The 17949-nt window shown below is 46.0% G+C and overlaps 1 protein-coding gene across 2 annotated transcripts in view; it reads left to right on the top strand.

Annotated features, from left to right (window-relative positions):
* ALOX5 (arachidonate 5-lipoxygenase) overlaps positions 1–17949 on the top strand; it is a 70387-nt gene that overhangs the window by 40550 nt on the left and 11888 nt on the right. Inside the window, exons 5-11 of one of the 2 annotated variants that reach the window (XM_001364218.3) lie at positions 4849–4955; positions 6667–6839; positions 9327–9473; positions 12300–12503; positions 14463–14549; positions 16065–16243; positions 16691–16812. In XM_001364218.3, the coding sequence (XP_001364255.2) occupies positions 4849–4955; positions 6667–6839; positions 9327–9473; positions 12300–12503; positions 14463–14549; positions 16065–16243; positions 16691–16812 (1019 nt within the window). The remainder of the gene's footprint in view (positions 1–4848; positions 4956–6666; positions 6840–9326; positions 9474–12299; positions 12504–14462; positions 14550–16064; positions 16244–16690; positions 16813–17949) is intronic. The other variant, XM_007478074.3, reaches the window with a different exon arrangement.

Genomic DNA, 17949 nt, shown 5'->3' with positions numbered 1-17949 from the left:
TCCTGAAACCTTGGGAACACGTCCGCCCTACTGAAGCGGCAGATGTCCTTAGTTGAAGAGCCCACCCAAGTCCATGAGAGAAGTTGCTCTCTTTTGGGGTAAAACTCCAAAGACTGGGTGATGCCTGAGGTGGCTTCTGGTCGCTTCTGCAAGAACATGGGCTTCTGGTTTTAGCCAGCCCCTGGACCCATCCTGCAGAGAAGCTTTTGGGAACCGTAAGCCTTGTCTTACCATCTTGGCAAATGGATTAAATTCTAGAACAGCAAATTCCAGCATCCTGATTTATCAGCTCCGCCATATTAGTATGGAGAGATGGTGGCCGCCTAGATTGCATGATTTCAAGGGCTCAGAGAAGTTTTCTCTTCCACCCTTATCTCCAATCATTCTCTATCCATTCCATTGACTGATGCCTAAAGTACACAGTTAGATATGAATTCCTTTGGTTTAAGGCTTCTAGCCCATATTCACATATACTTCCACTAGAAGAATTCATAAGGAAGCCTTTTTTGCCCATTAACGGCGTGGATACATTCCCTGAGTTTTGACAGGGGGAGGAGAGAATCGTAGTTCACCGAAACAACCCATGTTGGTCAGAATGAGGAAGAAGAGGTCACTACCAAGCATGGAAGGGCCCCACTTCTGAACTTCTTTGCTGTGGAGTGCAGTCCCTCTGCCAAGGCTGCCCCTTTCAAAGAATGGGCTGGCTGACCCATGGGGCACCAGGCTAGCCAGGTGAACGTAGCAGCAATCACCGTTGAGTTCTCCCTGTGTTCTGAGAGATGTAGAAAAAGGCTGAGAAAATCCTACTCTGGGCAGAGGAAAGTGATGACCTACTCAGTGTGCCAGGAAGTCAGCCAACAATTAAAGTTGTCCAGATATGGGAAGAGGTTAATATGGCCTTGACTTTGGACACCCACAACTGGCCTCTTCAGACTCCCAGTCAGTGGTCCATTGGTCTTCTCTCTCCTTTTTCATTGGTAAATCCTTAATGGGGCACCCAGGGATACTTTGGGACCTACCGAGATGGATGTATGCAATTAAAGGAGATACCTTTCCATGTTTCTTGGTTCTTCGTGGTTCATGGTTCATCCATGTTTCTTCAAACCATGATGTTCTCTTTCATCTGTAGTGGGCCAATCTCAGGGTAAGAGAATAGAGAAGTGCTCAGAAGGGGTTATCAGGGAGGTGGCTGGTGCATCCCTCTTGTGGCGGCAGGGGCTCCTTTGGTGTTCTTTTCTGGCCTTTGCCTCCTACATCTAGAAGCATGGTCCCATGCATTAGGCTGCCCACAGCCCAGGAGTCAGAAGCACAACATACAGGGATAGTTACCCAGGAACGCCAGACTCCCAGAAGCTCCCCACTCAGCGAGGAAGAGGCCCCCAGGTTGTCTCAATCTCCTTCTGGCCAAGAAAACCAGCTCTGGGACTGCAACCGAAGGAGCTGGCCAGCAATGCCAGGCCACAAGTGTGGGGTCACCTTGCTTTATTGTATCATCTGAGAAGAGCTTCAGAATGGGAGACAGGCTGGTGCCCTCTTTCTGGCAGCAGCTGCTGGCTTCTTGCTCTGACATATAACCGCTCTGTCTCTCTCCTGCTGGTAGAGTTGGTTTTCCCCGTAGTCTGAACTCCTCCTAGAAAGCTCTCAGCTGTCCATTTAGGATTCACATTTGCTTTTTCAGCTCAGCTCCCAAATTGGACCTTTTTTATATGGAGCATCTCAGAGTTTAGTCCTGTAGCTCCCCACTGGTTTTAGATTTGGGGGGCCAGTGTGTATATATATATGAGGGAAGCTAGTGGTCTTTCCTCCTCCTGTGAGGGTCCCAGGACCAGAGAAATGTAGATTCAGAGTTTAGAAGGGAGCACACCAACCCCCCCCCCCAATTTTAATGAAGCCCAGAGTGGTCAAATGGCTTGTGTGGAAATGGATGTGGAATTTGAATTCAGGTCCTAGGACTCCAAAACCTGTCCTCTTTCTCCTATGTTGGGCTGCCTCCTCCACTAAGATCCTCTAGTGCAGTGTTGGCGAACCTTTTCCCAGTTCAAGTGCCCAGAGGGCAAGTTCATGCTATCTGTGAGCCCCCAGATTACAGGAGAGATCTGAGGGAGAAAGTGCTTGCTTTGGGCAGCTGGACAGAGGGTGGGGCATGCAAAGAATGTCCTCAGGCACTAGGAAGAGGGTAAACAGGGCAGCTCCCAGAGTGCTGGCTCTGTACCTGTGCCACAGCTTCACCAATGTGGCTCTAGTGTCTCCTCATAGTATAGGGAAGACCCTGGGTGGTTGAAGTCTTCCCAGATGCATCTAAGCTCTGGCAGGTTCTATCAGTCTAGAAAGACTCCCAAGTATCGGCTGGCAATGGATATGGGCTCTGTCCCCTCAGACCAGGCTGGCCGTGTTCGAGGAGTGACATCTCCAAACAGATGGCATCAAGCAATGGCCCTGGGAGCCTTGGCAACTCATGGAGCAAAGAGGGACTAAAGCCTGTGGAGATACCACACATCTGTGCTTGTGGTGTTAAAGGAGGGAACAGTGGTCCTAAGGTAGTATAGGAGAATGTGTTGTTGGGTTTTGGGGGGCAGGAGAGAGAAATAAAAGAAATGCCTTGTGATTCTAATTTAACAAATAAGGAAACTGAGGCAGGATGATCTCTCATTAGAGTTCAACTGAGATTTGAAGGTTCCTTTATTAGAAACACATCAGGGACTCACAAGATCAGACCCACAACTGGACTGAACATTACTCGTCATTTAATTTGACTCTCCCCATTTAAAGATTCAGAAACTGAGGCTAGGAGAGTGACTTGCTCAAGGTTGTTTAGTTAGCATGCATCAGAAGTGGGATTTGAATCCAGGTCCTGTCTCTGGAACTCTGGGTTAAGTATTTGGAGATACAAAGACAGAAATGGGGCAGTCTGGGATGCATTTAGGGATATTATATGTGTGATGTATGTATAGTATATGCATGATATATGTATGTATGTTATATATAAGTATATGCAAAATAAATACAGATAATTTGGTTCCGGGGCTATAAAAATGGAGACTTGAACCCCAGACTTCAATCCCCAGACGTCCTTGGTACTTCCTAGAATTCCCTATAATCTCACCTGAGTCTCCACCTGGGCGAGATCACAATTTAGTATTTAACGGGCTCTCTGCCTCCCAAGAGCTCTCTTCCTTTACTCATTGACAGTGCAATATGTAGTAAGTAGGCTGTGAATGGGCTAATCAGCCCTAGGCACGTGGTTTATTATTTTGTATCCTTGGTTTCTAATAATCTTTAATAAACCTCATAAAATATAATACTTTTATTATTAGAAACTAAATTTAATTTTTACAGTGCAGAGGAGGCTCCAACAGGGGGAAGAACTCCGGAAATCCCAATGCTGAAGGTGACAACTTTGAATTTTGACAGAAACTAGAGATTCTGAGAGTGCAGTGGAGGAGAGAATGTGGCCAAACGGGGGGCACAGCCTGTGCAAAAGTGAGGAAAGGGGAGATGAAGGAAAATGAGTAAATTAATGACTCTGAATGTGGGCTGATGGATAAAACCAATGAGTGAATCAGCAGTGATTAAGCACTTGTCTGGATAGTGCGCCAAGTCCTGGGAATGCAAATACAGAGTTAGACATCCCTCCCTCGACCCAGTGAGAGCCAAGGAGGGGAGTCACAGGGCTGAGGAGCAGGCATGAGCATCCCCTTGCCAGAAGTGATGGCGATAGTGATAGTATTACTGTGCCCAGTGAAAATTACCAGGGAAGAATAGCAGGAAAGTCCATTGGGCAGGACGAGAGACTGCATCAAGAAAAGTAATGGGTCACGAAGGCTGGAAGTGTTGGGTGGAGCCAGGCTGTGAAGGGGCCTCTTCTGCGCACTGGACCATGGGATCTAGTGATGGAAGAAGGGATGGGTTGGAGGCTGCTCACATTGGCTTGAGAAAGCCAGTTGTTAAACGTTCAGCGTGAGCATTTATGCCCCAGAAATGGGCAAACCTTTTTAATTCAGGGCTTGATTTATTGTCTTGTTGACCGGCTAGATTTGAGAAGGCCATGGAGAAATGTTAATAATGCAGATGAATGTCCCGTGGGCCTTTTTCCCCTTCCTTTTTCTGGAGAGCTGGTGGTTAAACATTGATCAGCGTGTCTCCAGCTGGCAGGAATCCAAGAGATCATCCAGCCGAATACTCTCATTTTATAGTGATGGAATCTGAGACAGAGAGAGGAAGTAACGCGCCCCAGGTCACATGGCCCATTCTGGTTGGGATTTGAAGCCAAGGGCTGAGGATCTCAGGTCGGGACTCCCGTCAGGCTCTCAAGCTTCCCAGCTTCTCCGCCCCTGGCGGGGTGGGGCCGGGGTCTGCCCCGGGGTAATCCATCCTTAGGTCCCACCCGCTCTTGTGTCCTCACATGTGGAGGTGCCCCTTGGGTGGAGAGAGGCACCCTGAGGCCACAGGATGGGCGAGAAGAGAGAAGGGAGAAGCCGTGCCAGCCTGAGCCAGCTCTGCGCTGGGGGGTGGGATGGGGGGGGGGGGAGGGGGGCGCCTGAGCCCTTCCCGATGGAATTCAGCTCAGAAAAAGAGAAAAGGCCAATGAAGTCAGCCTCACTTTCCTCCAGGGGGCTGGAGTTCAGGGAGGGGGAGGGGCACCGTCTGCACTGCAGCCTTCCCGATTCCCCATCTCGTGCTCTGTCTCTTGTACCGTGCGGCCTCCCAGGGAGCTCTCCAGATCAGTGAGCTCAGCTGCGGAAGAAGCCTGTGGAGGGACCCCCCTTTAGGCTGGGGCCGGGGGTGCCTGGGTTCCCCCGAGGGTCATGAGCCCTTTGAATGAGTGAGCGCCCATCTCTCTGTCTGCAGGATGGAGAATCTCTTTGTGAATCGCTTCATGCACATGTTCCAGTCTTCCTGGAGCGACTTCGCGGACTTCGAGAAGATTTTTGTCAAGATCAGTAACACCATTTCCGGTAGGCTGGGGGGTGGGGGGCACACCTCCTCTCCGTGGGGAAACAGGAGGCAGTTTCCTTCCTGGGACACTGACGAGGGTCCTGGATGCCAGCCTGGGATGGCTGGAAGAGCATCCACTCTTCGCTCAGCAGAGCCTCTTTGCTTTGCTTTTTTGGCCAAACTTCTCTACCAAGTTCTCCAGGCAGAGACTCCAGACTCTGCTGTCTTTGCCCCCTTTTTAGTAATGAAAAGCACTGGTTTTCCAAAAAAAAGAACCATGGGCGGCAGGAGACGGGATCTGAGCCCCATTGGCTGCTGGTGCCTTCTCCAACAGTTACCAGGTGTGAGTCTACATGTGGATAGACAGATGGATGGGCAGACAGATATAGAGATACAGATATTTACTATATATGCAAGTGTGAATCTACCTGTATATATATATAATACACACATATAGAATATGTATAATATATAACATCACATATAAATATATAATATACATATATGTATAAATGCAGAAACACATTGAATGTCTACTATATAACATAAAACATATATAATGTGTAATATATATACACACATATTATATTGGAAACAGTTTCCAATAGAATACAAGCTCCCAAAGGATCTGGAGAGGGATTGGATCTATTCCAGTGATGGCGAACCTTTTAGAGACCCAAGTGCCCAAACAACAACCTTCACTCTGCATGAGTGCCCCCTCCTTACCCCAGTCAGGGGAGGGAGGAAGCTCTCCCTTTGGGCAGCTGGGCAGAGGGGTGAATGATGGGAGAAATGTCCTCAAGTGTGCATGGAGAGGGGGAAGGGAACATCCCCCTCCCCCAGGTGTACCATAGGGTTTGCCAACATGAGGCTAGACCTATGGTCTCATTGATATAGAGAATTCCTTGATGAGGAAACTCCCTCTGCCAGTGCAGACAGTCTGCAATCGAAAGTGTCAGGGAGTGATATAAAATTCTGAGAGGTTGGGGGACTTATCTGAAGTCACCCAGGCAGTAGGTGTCAGAAGTGAGCCTTGAACTTGGGTCTCAAGATCAGGAACTATTCCATTAAAACAAACAAACAAAAAACCTCTTACCTTCCATCTTAGCCTAATATTCTAAGGCAGAAGAACAGTAAGGGCTAGGCAATTGGGGTTGAGTGACTTGCTCAGGTCACCCTGCTGGGAAATGTCTGGGGCCAGACTTGAATCCAGGACCTCCCATCTCCAGGCCTGCCTCTGTACACTGAGTCACCCAGCTACCCCCAGAATAGTTCCATTTTTGACTTTATATCTCCAGCATCTGGCACAATGCTTGGCACACTAGAGGTGCTTTAATAAATGATGGTTGACTGATAAAGACCCAGAGTCACAATCAAAGATGTGGATGTAGCTGACCAGAAAGGCTAGTTCTATACCCTTTCTCTACCAATGGTTTCAGTTCACTGAAGGGTCAAGAAGAAAGTTTGGGTCATGCTTGTCTTTGGACAAGTTGGGACCTCCCTGGGGCTCTGGAGCTGATGTCTCCACTATAGTCCAGTCAAGGGGTATTGGCCTAAACCCCTGGAGAATTCCCCCAAACCACCCCCAAAAGATGCAGATCTTTGGGTTTATCTGTATCACTATCAAGAGAAGCCCCACTGGACTAGCATCAATCTGCTCCCAGATGGTGGGGGCTCTCGGGGAGCTGAGCTGGGGTGCGAGGAGTCATGCCACTGCTGTTTATCCCGTAGAGTATGTCATGCAGCACTGGCAAGAGGACTTCATGTTTGGCTACCAGTTTCTGAATGGATGCAACCCCGTCATGATCCAGAGGTGCACCAAGATCCCCGAGAAGTTTCCAGTAACCACCGAGATGGTGGAGTGCAGCCTGGAGCGGCAACTCACCTTGGAAGAGGAGGTCCAGGTAGAGGCACCTTCTTTCTTTCCTTCCTCTGATATTGCCTCTGTTGGGCCAGTGACGGCTTTATTTTTCTCTGTATATCCTCAGCACCATTTGCTTTGTCCAGAACAGAATTGTTTGACTATTTCAGCCATGTCTGACTCTCAGTGACCTCATTTAGGATTTTCTTTGAATGATGTTATAAAAAAGCAAAAGAATAATTTTTATTTCCATAGCACTTTAAAGCTTGCAAAATGCTTTCCCTACAGCAGTCCTGGGATAAGGTGGATCAGTTTTCATATCATTCCCATTTTGTAGATGAGAACACTGAGGCTCTGGGAAGTTCTGTGCCCAAGGTCTTTGTCTCGGGATTTCTAGGAGGCTAAAGGTGTGAACCTGCTCCTGTATTTTCATCATCTCCTGGCTCCCTCCTCAGGCTGGCAGTTGGTATTTCTGTTAGTTAGTTCCTGGGGTTCTTGATATTGGCTGACAGCAGCAGCCTCAGCTTTTGGCATCCTATTCTTGAACCACCCAACACTATCAGAGAAGCACAGATGAGCCCCATCCTGACCTCAGCAGTCACCCAGTGATAAGCCCAAGTGCACTCTCATGTAGAACTCACTCAATCCATCAGCTAAGCCAATAAGTGCCTAGAACATGCCAGGCACAGCCAGGGACACAAAGAAAGGCAAGCGAGCTCTCCTGGAGCTCCCAGGCTGATGGAGGACAACAACTATGGACAAACAAGGTGTAGACAGGATCAGTAGGAAATAATCCAGAGAGAAGGCACTTAGCATTAAGGGGTATCGGGAGAGGCTTCTTTTGTTGTTTTGCTTCCAGATCAGTGGATTTTATTCTTTCATGGGAAAGGCTTCTTGTAGAAGGTGGGATTCTACCTGGGACTCAGAGATGAGGAAGTCTCAGAGATGAGGAAAGAGAACATTTGGCCAATGGGGGTCAGCCAGTGAAAATGGCCAGCGATGGGAGATGGAGTACCTTGTTTGAGGCCATTTGAGCTTGGATCGCAGAGTCCCAGAGAGAGGGAGAGGGGTCGAGAGACATAAGAAGATTAGAAAGGAGAAGGGGAGAGGGAAGCTGATGAAGGGCTTTGAGGATTTTATTTGATCTTGGAAGAGACGGGGACTCATCAGTGTTCACTGAGTTGATGGGGAGGAGGAGGAGATGACTTGGTGAGTCATTGTCCTTCAGGAAGTAGACTATTGGGGCCAGCTTTAGGTGGCAAAATTAGGACCAGTAGGTGAAAGCCACAGACTAGAAGATTTCTACACTCTGGAACAATTAATGCTGCCCAACGATGAGACATACTCCATCCCTGGCAATGATCAGGTGCTATTTTCTCCAATTTTCAAGAATTTCAGTAAGGAATCAAGTTTAGGACTGTTCTGCTGCGAGGAAACAAAGTGCATCACATGTTAAAATAATGCCTCAAAATTTACAAAATAGCTTTTTCACAATTATCCTTTGAGGTAGCCAATGTAGGTTTTATGAACCCTGTTTTACAGATGAAGAAACTAAGGCTCAGGGAGCATAGTGACTTACATGGACATAGAGTTAGGAAGTGCCAAAGCTGGGATTTGAACCCCAAGCTCCCGACTCTGAGTCCTTTCATCTTTCCACTTATATCATCTTGCTTCTGGGAAAATAAAGCTCAGCCAGGTGCCAGTGTTCATTGTACAAAAACCTCTTAGAGAAACCAAACAGCTCCCTGAAACCTTTGATAAAAGCTGCCAATTAGCCGAGACATCTTCGCCGGGGCCATGATGACTCTTTAGGTAATGCCAATTGCCTCATTTTACCATATTTAACAAGTCCATAGATTCCAGTTATCCGAAGTACCCAGAACTCAACGCAATGCGCCAGCCATGGTCTGAGCAAGGCAGAGGACAGACAGGAAGACTTTCGCTCCCCAGGTCTTGGTCACTGTGCCTTTCTCTCAGGATAGCCTAGAACAGCAGCATCATTTTTGGCCACCTACATTATCTCCCAAACTCTTCCGCAGTACTGGTGTTGGGGAAGAAGGGTGAGAAGGTAGGACGGGGAGATGGGCTCCTCCTATTCTCTGTCAAGTTAGGGTTCTGCTAGAACCCAATACTTGAACACTTTGAGGATGAGGTAGAGTGACATGGAGAGATTAGTCTGACCTAATCCTGGTCCATTGACCAAGATGCTTGTTATTGGAGTCGGTCAACTTTTGAGGTTGCTTCTAGGCTGAAGAGAAGTTGAAGAAATGGCTTCTAGGTGAGAACATGCACCTCTCTCCCATCGCACTGAAAACTGCACATGCCGTGAGATGGAGCCGCTGGCATTGTTAGTTTTGCTAAACTGATTTTTTTTTTCATTTTTGTAGCACAAGGTGGCTCAGTGGGTAGGGAATGGAGTGGGGCGATATTCAGAAATTGAGGCAATGCGAAAACAAAAGTTATCCATAAAAACGGGATTAAAAAGTTAAAAAGAAAAAATAGAAAAAGTGGCTTCTCTTCCTTTTGGCAGCAAGGGAACATCTTCATAGTGGATTATGAACTTCTGGATGGCATCGATGCCAACAAGACTGACCCATGCACAATGCAGTTCCTGGCAGCCCCCATCTGTCTGCTGTACAAGAACCTACAGAACAAGATCGTCCCCATTGCCATCCAGGTGGGTCGGTCCTTTGATGCCACCAGGCTAAGTCTGTTAGCCTGCTGATTGCGAACATAGGAAGGATGCCTTGGATGCCTTGTCTTGGGGCAGAGGTGGCTTTGAGTTCTCAATGGCTTTATCAGGAGAGCGCAAAGGGGTAGGTAGCCCTTTCCAATCTGTGAAAATTTCAGGTGTGAGCCTGCTGTTGCTCTGTGTGCCTCTCATTTGAGAATCAGCTTAGCTGAGTCCTGGAAGGGACGTCGACAAGTGAGCCACAGTAACTCTTGAAGGCTTACCTCCAAGTTGGAGAAGGGTCTCAACTGTGCCAGTAGAGGAAGCGTCCATAAGGAAGAAAAAGGAGACGAGGTTATAGAGCAGCATCTTGAGGGGACGACAAGAATGAAGGATGGGTTTTTAGGAATGGGTAGATTTGAGGATGTTTACAGGTGTCTGGCCATCTACTCTCCATTGGCTCTTTCACCATCCCTATAATTTTCTAAATCAAAATGCGCCTCCCTTGCCATGATTCCCCCTCCTGTGTTATCTCCCAATATTAGGACATAAGCACCTTGAGAACTAGATATGTCTTCAGTTTTGTGTTATGTAGCCCCAGCACTTAACACATTGTTTAGCACATAGTAGGCATTTCCTAAAAGTTCCCCTCTTCCGATAATGATAGAGAGGACAAGAGAGAATATGAGAGACGGGATGAGCAGTAGAACAGAGTCCTGGAGGGGAGAACAAGGGAAGGCAGCAAAGGGCATGGAGTCAAGAAACCATAAAGCTCAGGCGTCAGGAAAGTAGTCAGTATGAATATTGAGAGGAAATGGTCCAATCTCTTCCTTTGCCTCCAAGAGGGAGAATAAGCCTAGTATTGGGTGACCAAATAAGTCAGAATGAAATAAATATCCAGGGGAAGTCAGACAAAGACTCATGAGAAATGTGAAGGAGGAAGGACTCAAGGAATCTGGGGCTCTTCCTATTCTCATGGACTGGAGGAAAGGGGTGTAGAAACAAACATTTATTAAGCACCTACTGTGTGCAATGGACTGTGCTAAGTGCTTTATACTGTTATCCGATCCTCACAATAACCCTAAAAGATAGGTGCTATAATTACCCCCATTTTACAGTTGAGGAAACTGAGGAAGACAGCAATTAAATGAGTCGCCTAAGTCTTCTTATCAACTTCATAAACTCCTAGATCTGGAACTAGAAGGATCCTCATAAATCATTTAGTTTAACCCTCTAATGTACAGATGAGGAAACTAACATCCAGGGAGGTTGTGACTTGTCCAAGGTCAAATAGATAGTGTAAGTCAGAGGCAGGACTTGAACCCAAGTCCTCTGACTACAGAGCCAGTATCCTTCTCTTAGATCAGACTTTTTATTTATTTATTATTTATTTATTTATTAACATCAGTCCCAAAGCTAATCCTTTTTTGGCTTCTTTTTTAGTAATAATTGTGGTGTAAATTTGTGAAATGCCTTATGCTTTTTCATAGCATATTTCACAGCTAGGGAGTCAAGGAAGGTGTAATGTGTGTTCTAGCTGAGAAAGGGTTGAACCAAACCAGGAAGGGTGATATTGCATGTCACAGACAACTTTAATCCAGAAAGTTGATGGCATCATTGGCAAACACACACACACATACACACAAACACACACACACACACACACATCATTGGCAAACACACACACACACACACACACACACACACACGCACACGCACAGCCGTTTCCATTTCTTATGCCAATAAAAGAAGTGATGGAGAAGGACAAGGCAGAGTTCACTTGCAGAGAAAGAAGAGAATGGAAGAGACAGGCAGAGGTATGGGGGCTCAGTCATGCCTTTCTGTCTTTATCCTGCACCCCTCCCCAGCGATTATTCTATTGGAATAGCAGCTCCCCACTCCCCCCACTCATACACTCCTTCCTCTCTCTTCCTCCTTGGTCTAATCATCCAATTCTCTCATCCAGTAAAGTGGACGATTAAGTTCTCAAACTTCTATTCATTTGTGACTAAATGAGTCCAGAGACCAAAGCTTAGATCCGCCAGTGGAGAGCATAGGCAGTGACTTGCCTAGAAGCAAGCCCTTTTGGAACCAGAGGCAATATGGTTACGTGATTGGCTCACACTTCCATAGCTTGTGGCAACATTGGGAACGTGAAGTCAGGTTTCCTGCCTCCAGTCACAGCTTCATCCACGGCACCAAATGCATGGATAATTGAGCATTGGAGGGACAGATTGAGGCAAGAGAGGCAGCTGGAACTAGCCAAAAATATCCCTGAAGGATGAAATGAGCAAATGTGATAGACTGAGTCAGGGAAAGAAGGAAGGCACTGGGGGTCTGGAGAGGAAATTCATCATTGAAATGAGGAGGGACATTTCAGAGGGCCAAAGGAGCAGGAAGCCAAAATTCAAAGTACAACCCTGAACCAACTCCACTTAGGTTTGACATAAAGACATTCTTTCTAATAATTCTAGCCATCCAAAAGTGGAACAGGCTACCTCAACAGATGGTGGGTTCCCTCCTCCTTGGAGATCTTCATCCAGAGGTTGGATGACTCTTTGTCAAGTGTGTTATAGTGAAGATTTTGTTTGGGATGGCAATTGAGGTCTCTTCTAATTTCCAAATTCTGTAATTCTGTTAACCAATTCTTCCCTTTGGACCTCATGTTTTCTACTTATAATTGTAAAATTAAAGAGTTAAACCAGATGGTGACTATGCTTGGACCTTCTGTGATTCTAAATCTTTCCAGATTTGCCCTGTAAGATTAGATCCTTAATAGGTACCCTTTATGAGCCAAACATCCTAACCTTTTTTCCTCCTAAAATTTTTCAGATTAATCAAATTCCAGGAGATGATAATCCCATTTTCCTCCCTTCTGATGCAAAGTATGACTGGCTTCTGGCTAAAATCTGGGTTCGATCTTCTGACTTCCATGTCCACCAGACCATCACCCATCTCCTACGAACACATCTCATGTCTGAGGTGTTTGGCATTGCCATGTTCCGGCAGCTCCCAGCTGTGCACCCTATTTTCAAGGTATAACCAGTTGTCTCTCTCACTTTCAAAGAAATTCAGGTGAGAAGGGACTTTGAGGAGAGAAGGGGAGGAAGAGGAGAAAAAGAGAGGATAAAGGAAGACAAGAGAAAAATCAAAATAGACAAATTAAAGCAGGCAAGATAGAGGTTGACGTAAAGAAGGGCTTCTTGGCTAATGGGGTAATGAAACATGAGAATGAGCTCCTAAGGAGAGGGATGGTGTGACATTCTTAAGCCTAGAGATTAAAAAATTCTTTTCCACTGTGTGACCCTGGGCAAGTCACTTGACCCCCATTGCCTAGCCCTTACCACTCTTCTGCCTTGGAGCCAATACACAGTATTGACTCCAAGATAGAAGGTAAGGGATTTAAAAAAAAAATTATTTTCCATTAAAAACCATTTATTTTCTCTACATCCTCCCTAAAGAAAAACAAAATTCTTGTAACAAATATGCAGGGTCCAATAAGACAAATGCCTAAATTGGCTACATCCAAGAATATATGTCTCAGGGCAGTGAGGTGGCTTAGTAGACACAGAGCCAGGCCTGGAGATGGGAAATCCTAGTTCAAATCTAACCTCAGACCCTTCCTAACTGTTAGATCCTGGGCAAGTCACAATCCCAGTTGCTTACCCCTTGTCGCTTTTCTGCTTTCAAACTAATATTTAGCATTGATTCTAAGACAGAGATAAGAATTTAAAAAACATACACATGAGTGCGGGTGTCCTTCTTCATATTTAATCCATCATATGACTTCCAAGAAGTTGGTAGCATTCTTCATGTTTGGTCATTGCACTGATCAGAGTTCCGAAGTCTTTCAATGAACTTTACAAAGTTACAAAGTTTGTCATTGTATAAATTGTTTTCCTGGCTCTTCTCCCTTCTCTTTGTATCAGCTCATACAAGTCTTCCCAGACTTCTTTGATACTGTCTCTTCCACCATATCCCTTAGCACAACAGTTTTCCATTATGCCCCTATGCCACCTTGCCGCCGTCCCCTCAATTTTCAGTTCTTTGCCACCACAAAAAAGAGCTGCTGTAAATCTTTTTGTACATATTGGATTTCCTTGGCTTGGCATCCCAAAGATCCCAAAGAAGAGAAGAGAAAAAATTGCCTTCTACCTAATGTCTTTTAGATATTGATATTAGTTTAAATGCTTGAAGTTAAGAGGAAGGATCTGCAATTCCTGCCCAGCTTCAGTTTGTTCCTATTTAGCACTTTGTGCCATGAGATTCAGGAAAGAGGAGCTTCTTGTACCACGTGATTCATTCAACAGTTAGACAAACATTTGTCAAACTCCTACTATTTTGGGGCCTGGTGCCAGGCTCTGGGAATTCATAGACAACAATCAAAGCAGCCCAGGCTTTTGAGGTTTCCCTGGCAAAGACTTCATGATGAGGATGGCGGAGAGATGGTGCATGCAAGCCAGCCTGAGGACCCCAGGATTGGAGAACCAGCAAGAAGGAAAGCCAAATTTATTGGTCTTTGCATGAATCGGATTTTGCTTCTTTAGCCTACCGGTGACCATTGACAGCTGAACATTAAACTTTATGTTCTTCTGGCTTTGGAGTCGTGTCATTGGGCCACTTCAGTGTCCAACAAAAGGAGATGCTATACTCAAATGAATAGGCATAGGGTTTGGGGTAGGTGTCCCAAGGGCAGGCATCTTAACCCTTTACAGCCCCACCAGTCAGGATGTGTTGCCCTTTAGTTCAGGGGAATGGGTAACTGGATTAGAGTCTTTGTGAAGAGGGTCAAAGGTTTGGACAATAGGATAAAGAAATGAGTGCAGCTCATTTAGCTGTTCCCAGGCATCTCTCCAGGCTTAGATCATGCTGGGAAGCATCAGCTGGTTCAGGAACCAGGTCCATGTCTGGCGTGGGCAGGGGAAGGGTTACTCCTCCATGTAATACCATTATGGTGGACTCTAGGTCTGACTCAGTTTCTCTTCTCCATCTCAGCTCCTGGTGGCTCATGTGCGCTTTACCATTGCCATCAACACCAAAGCCAGAGAGCAGCTCATCTGTGAGTGTGGTCTCTTTGATAAGGTAGGCTGCTCCTTCTTCTCCTTCTATCTCCATGATGCAGCCTCACTCTCTAGAGCCGCCCCTGGGATGTTATTCCATATTCTACACTTCAGCTTTTTGAGGGTTCTGAGCTCAGTCTATAACACTGGCCGCCTAACACTGGTCATGTTCAAAAAATGAAAAGCAAGACATTGCATTAAGTGCTGGAAGTTAAAAAGAAAAAGGCAAGAATGTAATTGTTCCTGCCCTCAAAGAGTTTTATGTTCTATTGGGCGAATACAGCAGTTCACACAAGGTGACATGAGGAGGCAAAGGACACAAAAAGTAGTGGGATCAGGGAAGAGAAGAAGGGACATTTTTTGTACCAGTATTCATGGTACAGTCAAAAGAGTGCCAGATATGAAAAGGATTGGGTTCAGATCTTGGTTCTGCCACTTACTACCTGTGTGCCTCGGTCAAGTCAGGTACGTTGTCTTTTTTTTATTAATATTATTGCAAATTTTACAAAAGCAAATAAAATGAGCCTTTCCACATACAAAGAAAAAGAAGACTGTACATAAATGAATTCACAAAGCTCTTCTGCATTTAGCTTGCTTTTCTTCTTATCTGTATGATAGATCTCATCCACTAGTATCCCAGCCCCTCCTCTACCTCCCTGAATCACAGAAGATATTATTTGGGAGATCGATGTATTCATCTAAATTAAGTCCTTCATTTTTTCACCTTTCAGTTCACTTTCCAGAGGGAACATTCTCAGTTTCTTCTTCCAGCATGCATTCTGTAGTTCATGAAGAACCTGACTTACCAGTCCTGGATTTTCCCTGAAGCCACATACAATGTTCTCTTGGTTCCACTCACTTCACTGTTCATCATCTCATGTAGTTCTTTACCAAGTTGTTTTTTTTTTTAATCAGCCTGCTCATTGCTTCTGGTGGCCCAATAGTATTCCATCACAACCATATACCACAATTTGATTAGCTGCTATTCTCCAGTTGATGGACATGCCTTCGGTTTCCAACTCTGCCACCACAAAGAGCTGCTACAAATATATTGGAACATAGAGGTTCTTTTCTTTGTGCCCTGATCTCTTTGGGAAATGTATACACGGTTTCATAAGTCTCCGGGGTAATTCCAATTTGCTTTCCAAAGTGGCTGGATCACAGGAGGGGGGAGGGAGACACCGTGAATCATGTAACTTTGGAAAACTCCTATAGATTTGTTGTTGAAATAAAGATAACATTTAAAAAATGATAGAGTGGTTGGACCAGTTCCCAGCTCTCCCAACAGAGTATCAGTGCCCCCATTTTTCCACATCCCCTCATTTATGTATGTTTTCTAGGTTTTGGTTCCTCATCTTTTAAGTAGGGGCTGAAAATAGATGCTCCTAGTTCTAAATCTATGATCCTGTGATGGCACGAGTCTTATAACATCTACTTCACAGGGCTGTTGTGAGGATCAAATGCCATGTATGTAAATGGCTTTGCAGACCTTCAAGCCTTATGCAAATGGGAGTAATTATAATTTCTCCTATTAAAGGCCAATGCCACTGGGGGTGGAGGACATGTGCAGATGGTGCAGCGGGCCATGAAGAATCTGACTTACCAATCCTTGATCTTCCCTGAAGCCATAAAGGCCAAAGGCATGGAGAGCAAAGAAGATATTCCATATTACTTCTACCGAGATGATGGCCTCCAGGTCTGGGAAGCAATACGGAGGTGAGAAAGTTGGCCTTGTGGGACCCTGGAGAATTGGTGGGTCCCCACTTTTTTGATCCTTCTCAGTCTTAAGAGAGGGAAGAGTGAGAACAAGCATTGATCAAAGGATCAGAGATCTCAGTTGGAAGGGACCTTGCAGGTCTTCTAGAGCAGCTGCCTCATTTTATAGATGAGGAACCTGATGGTCAAGTGAGTTGCTCAGGGTCACATAGGCAGTAAGCATCAGAGATGGGATTTGAACTCAGGTGCTTTAACTTCACAGCCAGGGCTCTGATCTCCATTCCCAGCTCCCTCGCTTCTTGTTGATAGAAAGCCAGTGGACTTCTGTGCAAGGATCCAGGATGAGTGGAACTTGATCACTCTTGAATACCAGCAAGTCCCAGTCTAGCATTAGGTGGACAATTGACTGTCATGCTCTGAACATGATGGCTTCTCCTCCCTCTTCAGTTTCACAAAGGACATAGTGGAGATCTACTATGAGAGTGATGAGGTGGTGACAGAAGACCCAGAACTCCAGGACTTTGTGAATGACGTTTATGTCTATGGGATGAGGGGCAAGAAGGCTTCAGGTAGGAGATCCCTCTCTTTTCTCAGGCTCCCCATCCCATTAGCCATCACTGTCAAATCTTTCCCTTTCCTGCGTTCTTGCTTTCCTTTCTCCTTCCCCCGCTCCCACCTGCTAGAGACCAAAGCTTCTTCCAGCTCTTCTGTGTGAGACAGCTTCTCCTCCACTCTTTACCCTGCCATCTCTCCGGTGCCGGTGTCCATGTTCCAGACAGGTGAGTCAGCTGTAATAGAGCTGCTTTGGATCCCATGGCTCCTTGTCCCCAGGAGACTTTTCTGAAGAGACTGCAGTGCCCTAGAGAGCAATCACTTGGATATCCTTTGTTTTTGAGGAGGAGGACTGGTCTATAATACCAGGTAGACATCAGCAAAACGAACACTCTACCTAAGATCCCAACCCCTCTTCCCCAGCTTACATAGCCTGGTCTGCAGCAGCCAGGCTCAACGGAAGTGCGGTGGTCCAGACCAGAATAGTCCTATTAGTTCTGGCCGGAATTACTCCAAAAGATCTAGTGGTCGAGCCACTGAAGATGATGGGTATTGGCCCAATTTAGTGAAAATATAAAAGTCTAATGCTGATTGGGGGGATTTTGTGTGCCCCTCTCAGACAGCACCTGAATACCAGATAGGACCTCAGGACTCTGGCTGGTCCTAGAAACAAAGGCCAGGCCAGACCCCTGGGACCTCGCTTTTGGTCCTCAGAGTAGCAGAGGGAAGTTCCCAGACCTGACTCAAGCTCTATGGTGTATAGTTGGCAAAAATGACAGCAAGAATATTCCAGGAGTTCATTTATATTCAGCCTTTAGGGGACTAAATCAGAAACAAAAGCTTGTACCTACTCTTCTTCCTGGCCACCTCCTCTGGGCAGCACAGACCCCAGGCCACTAATTCATATCAGCTAAGCATGATTGGATCCTAGAAACCTTCTTCCTGACGCCTCAGAGAACCCTTATCTCTAATAGAAGTCAAAGAAACAAGAAGTTCAATGGCTCAGACCAGATTTCAGGTGTGCCCTTGCTTTGGGCCATTTAGCCTGTTTAATTCACCACCTCCTCAGGCAGGTAGCCCAGGCCATCTCTAGAGGGCTCAGGAGTGTTTTCCTTCTCTTGACCTGAAGTTCACTTCCCAGTGTTGACTGGTGT

The sequence above is a fragment of the Monodelphis domestica genome, chromosome 1, assembly GCF_027887165.1.
Source record: "Monodelphis domestica isolate mMonDom1 chromosome 1, mMonDom1.pri, whole genome shotgun sequence".
NCBI classification, from domain to species: Eukaryota; Metazoa; Chordata; class Mammalia; order Didelphimorphia; family Didelphidae; genus Monodelphis; species Monodelphis domestica.
Note: the sequence above shows the minus strand (reverse complement) of the source record. Positions and strands in the feature narration are given on the sequence as shown.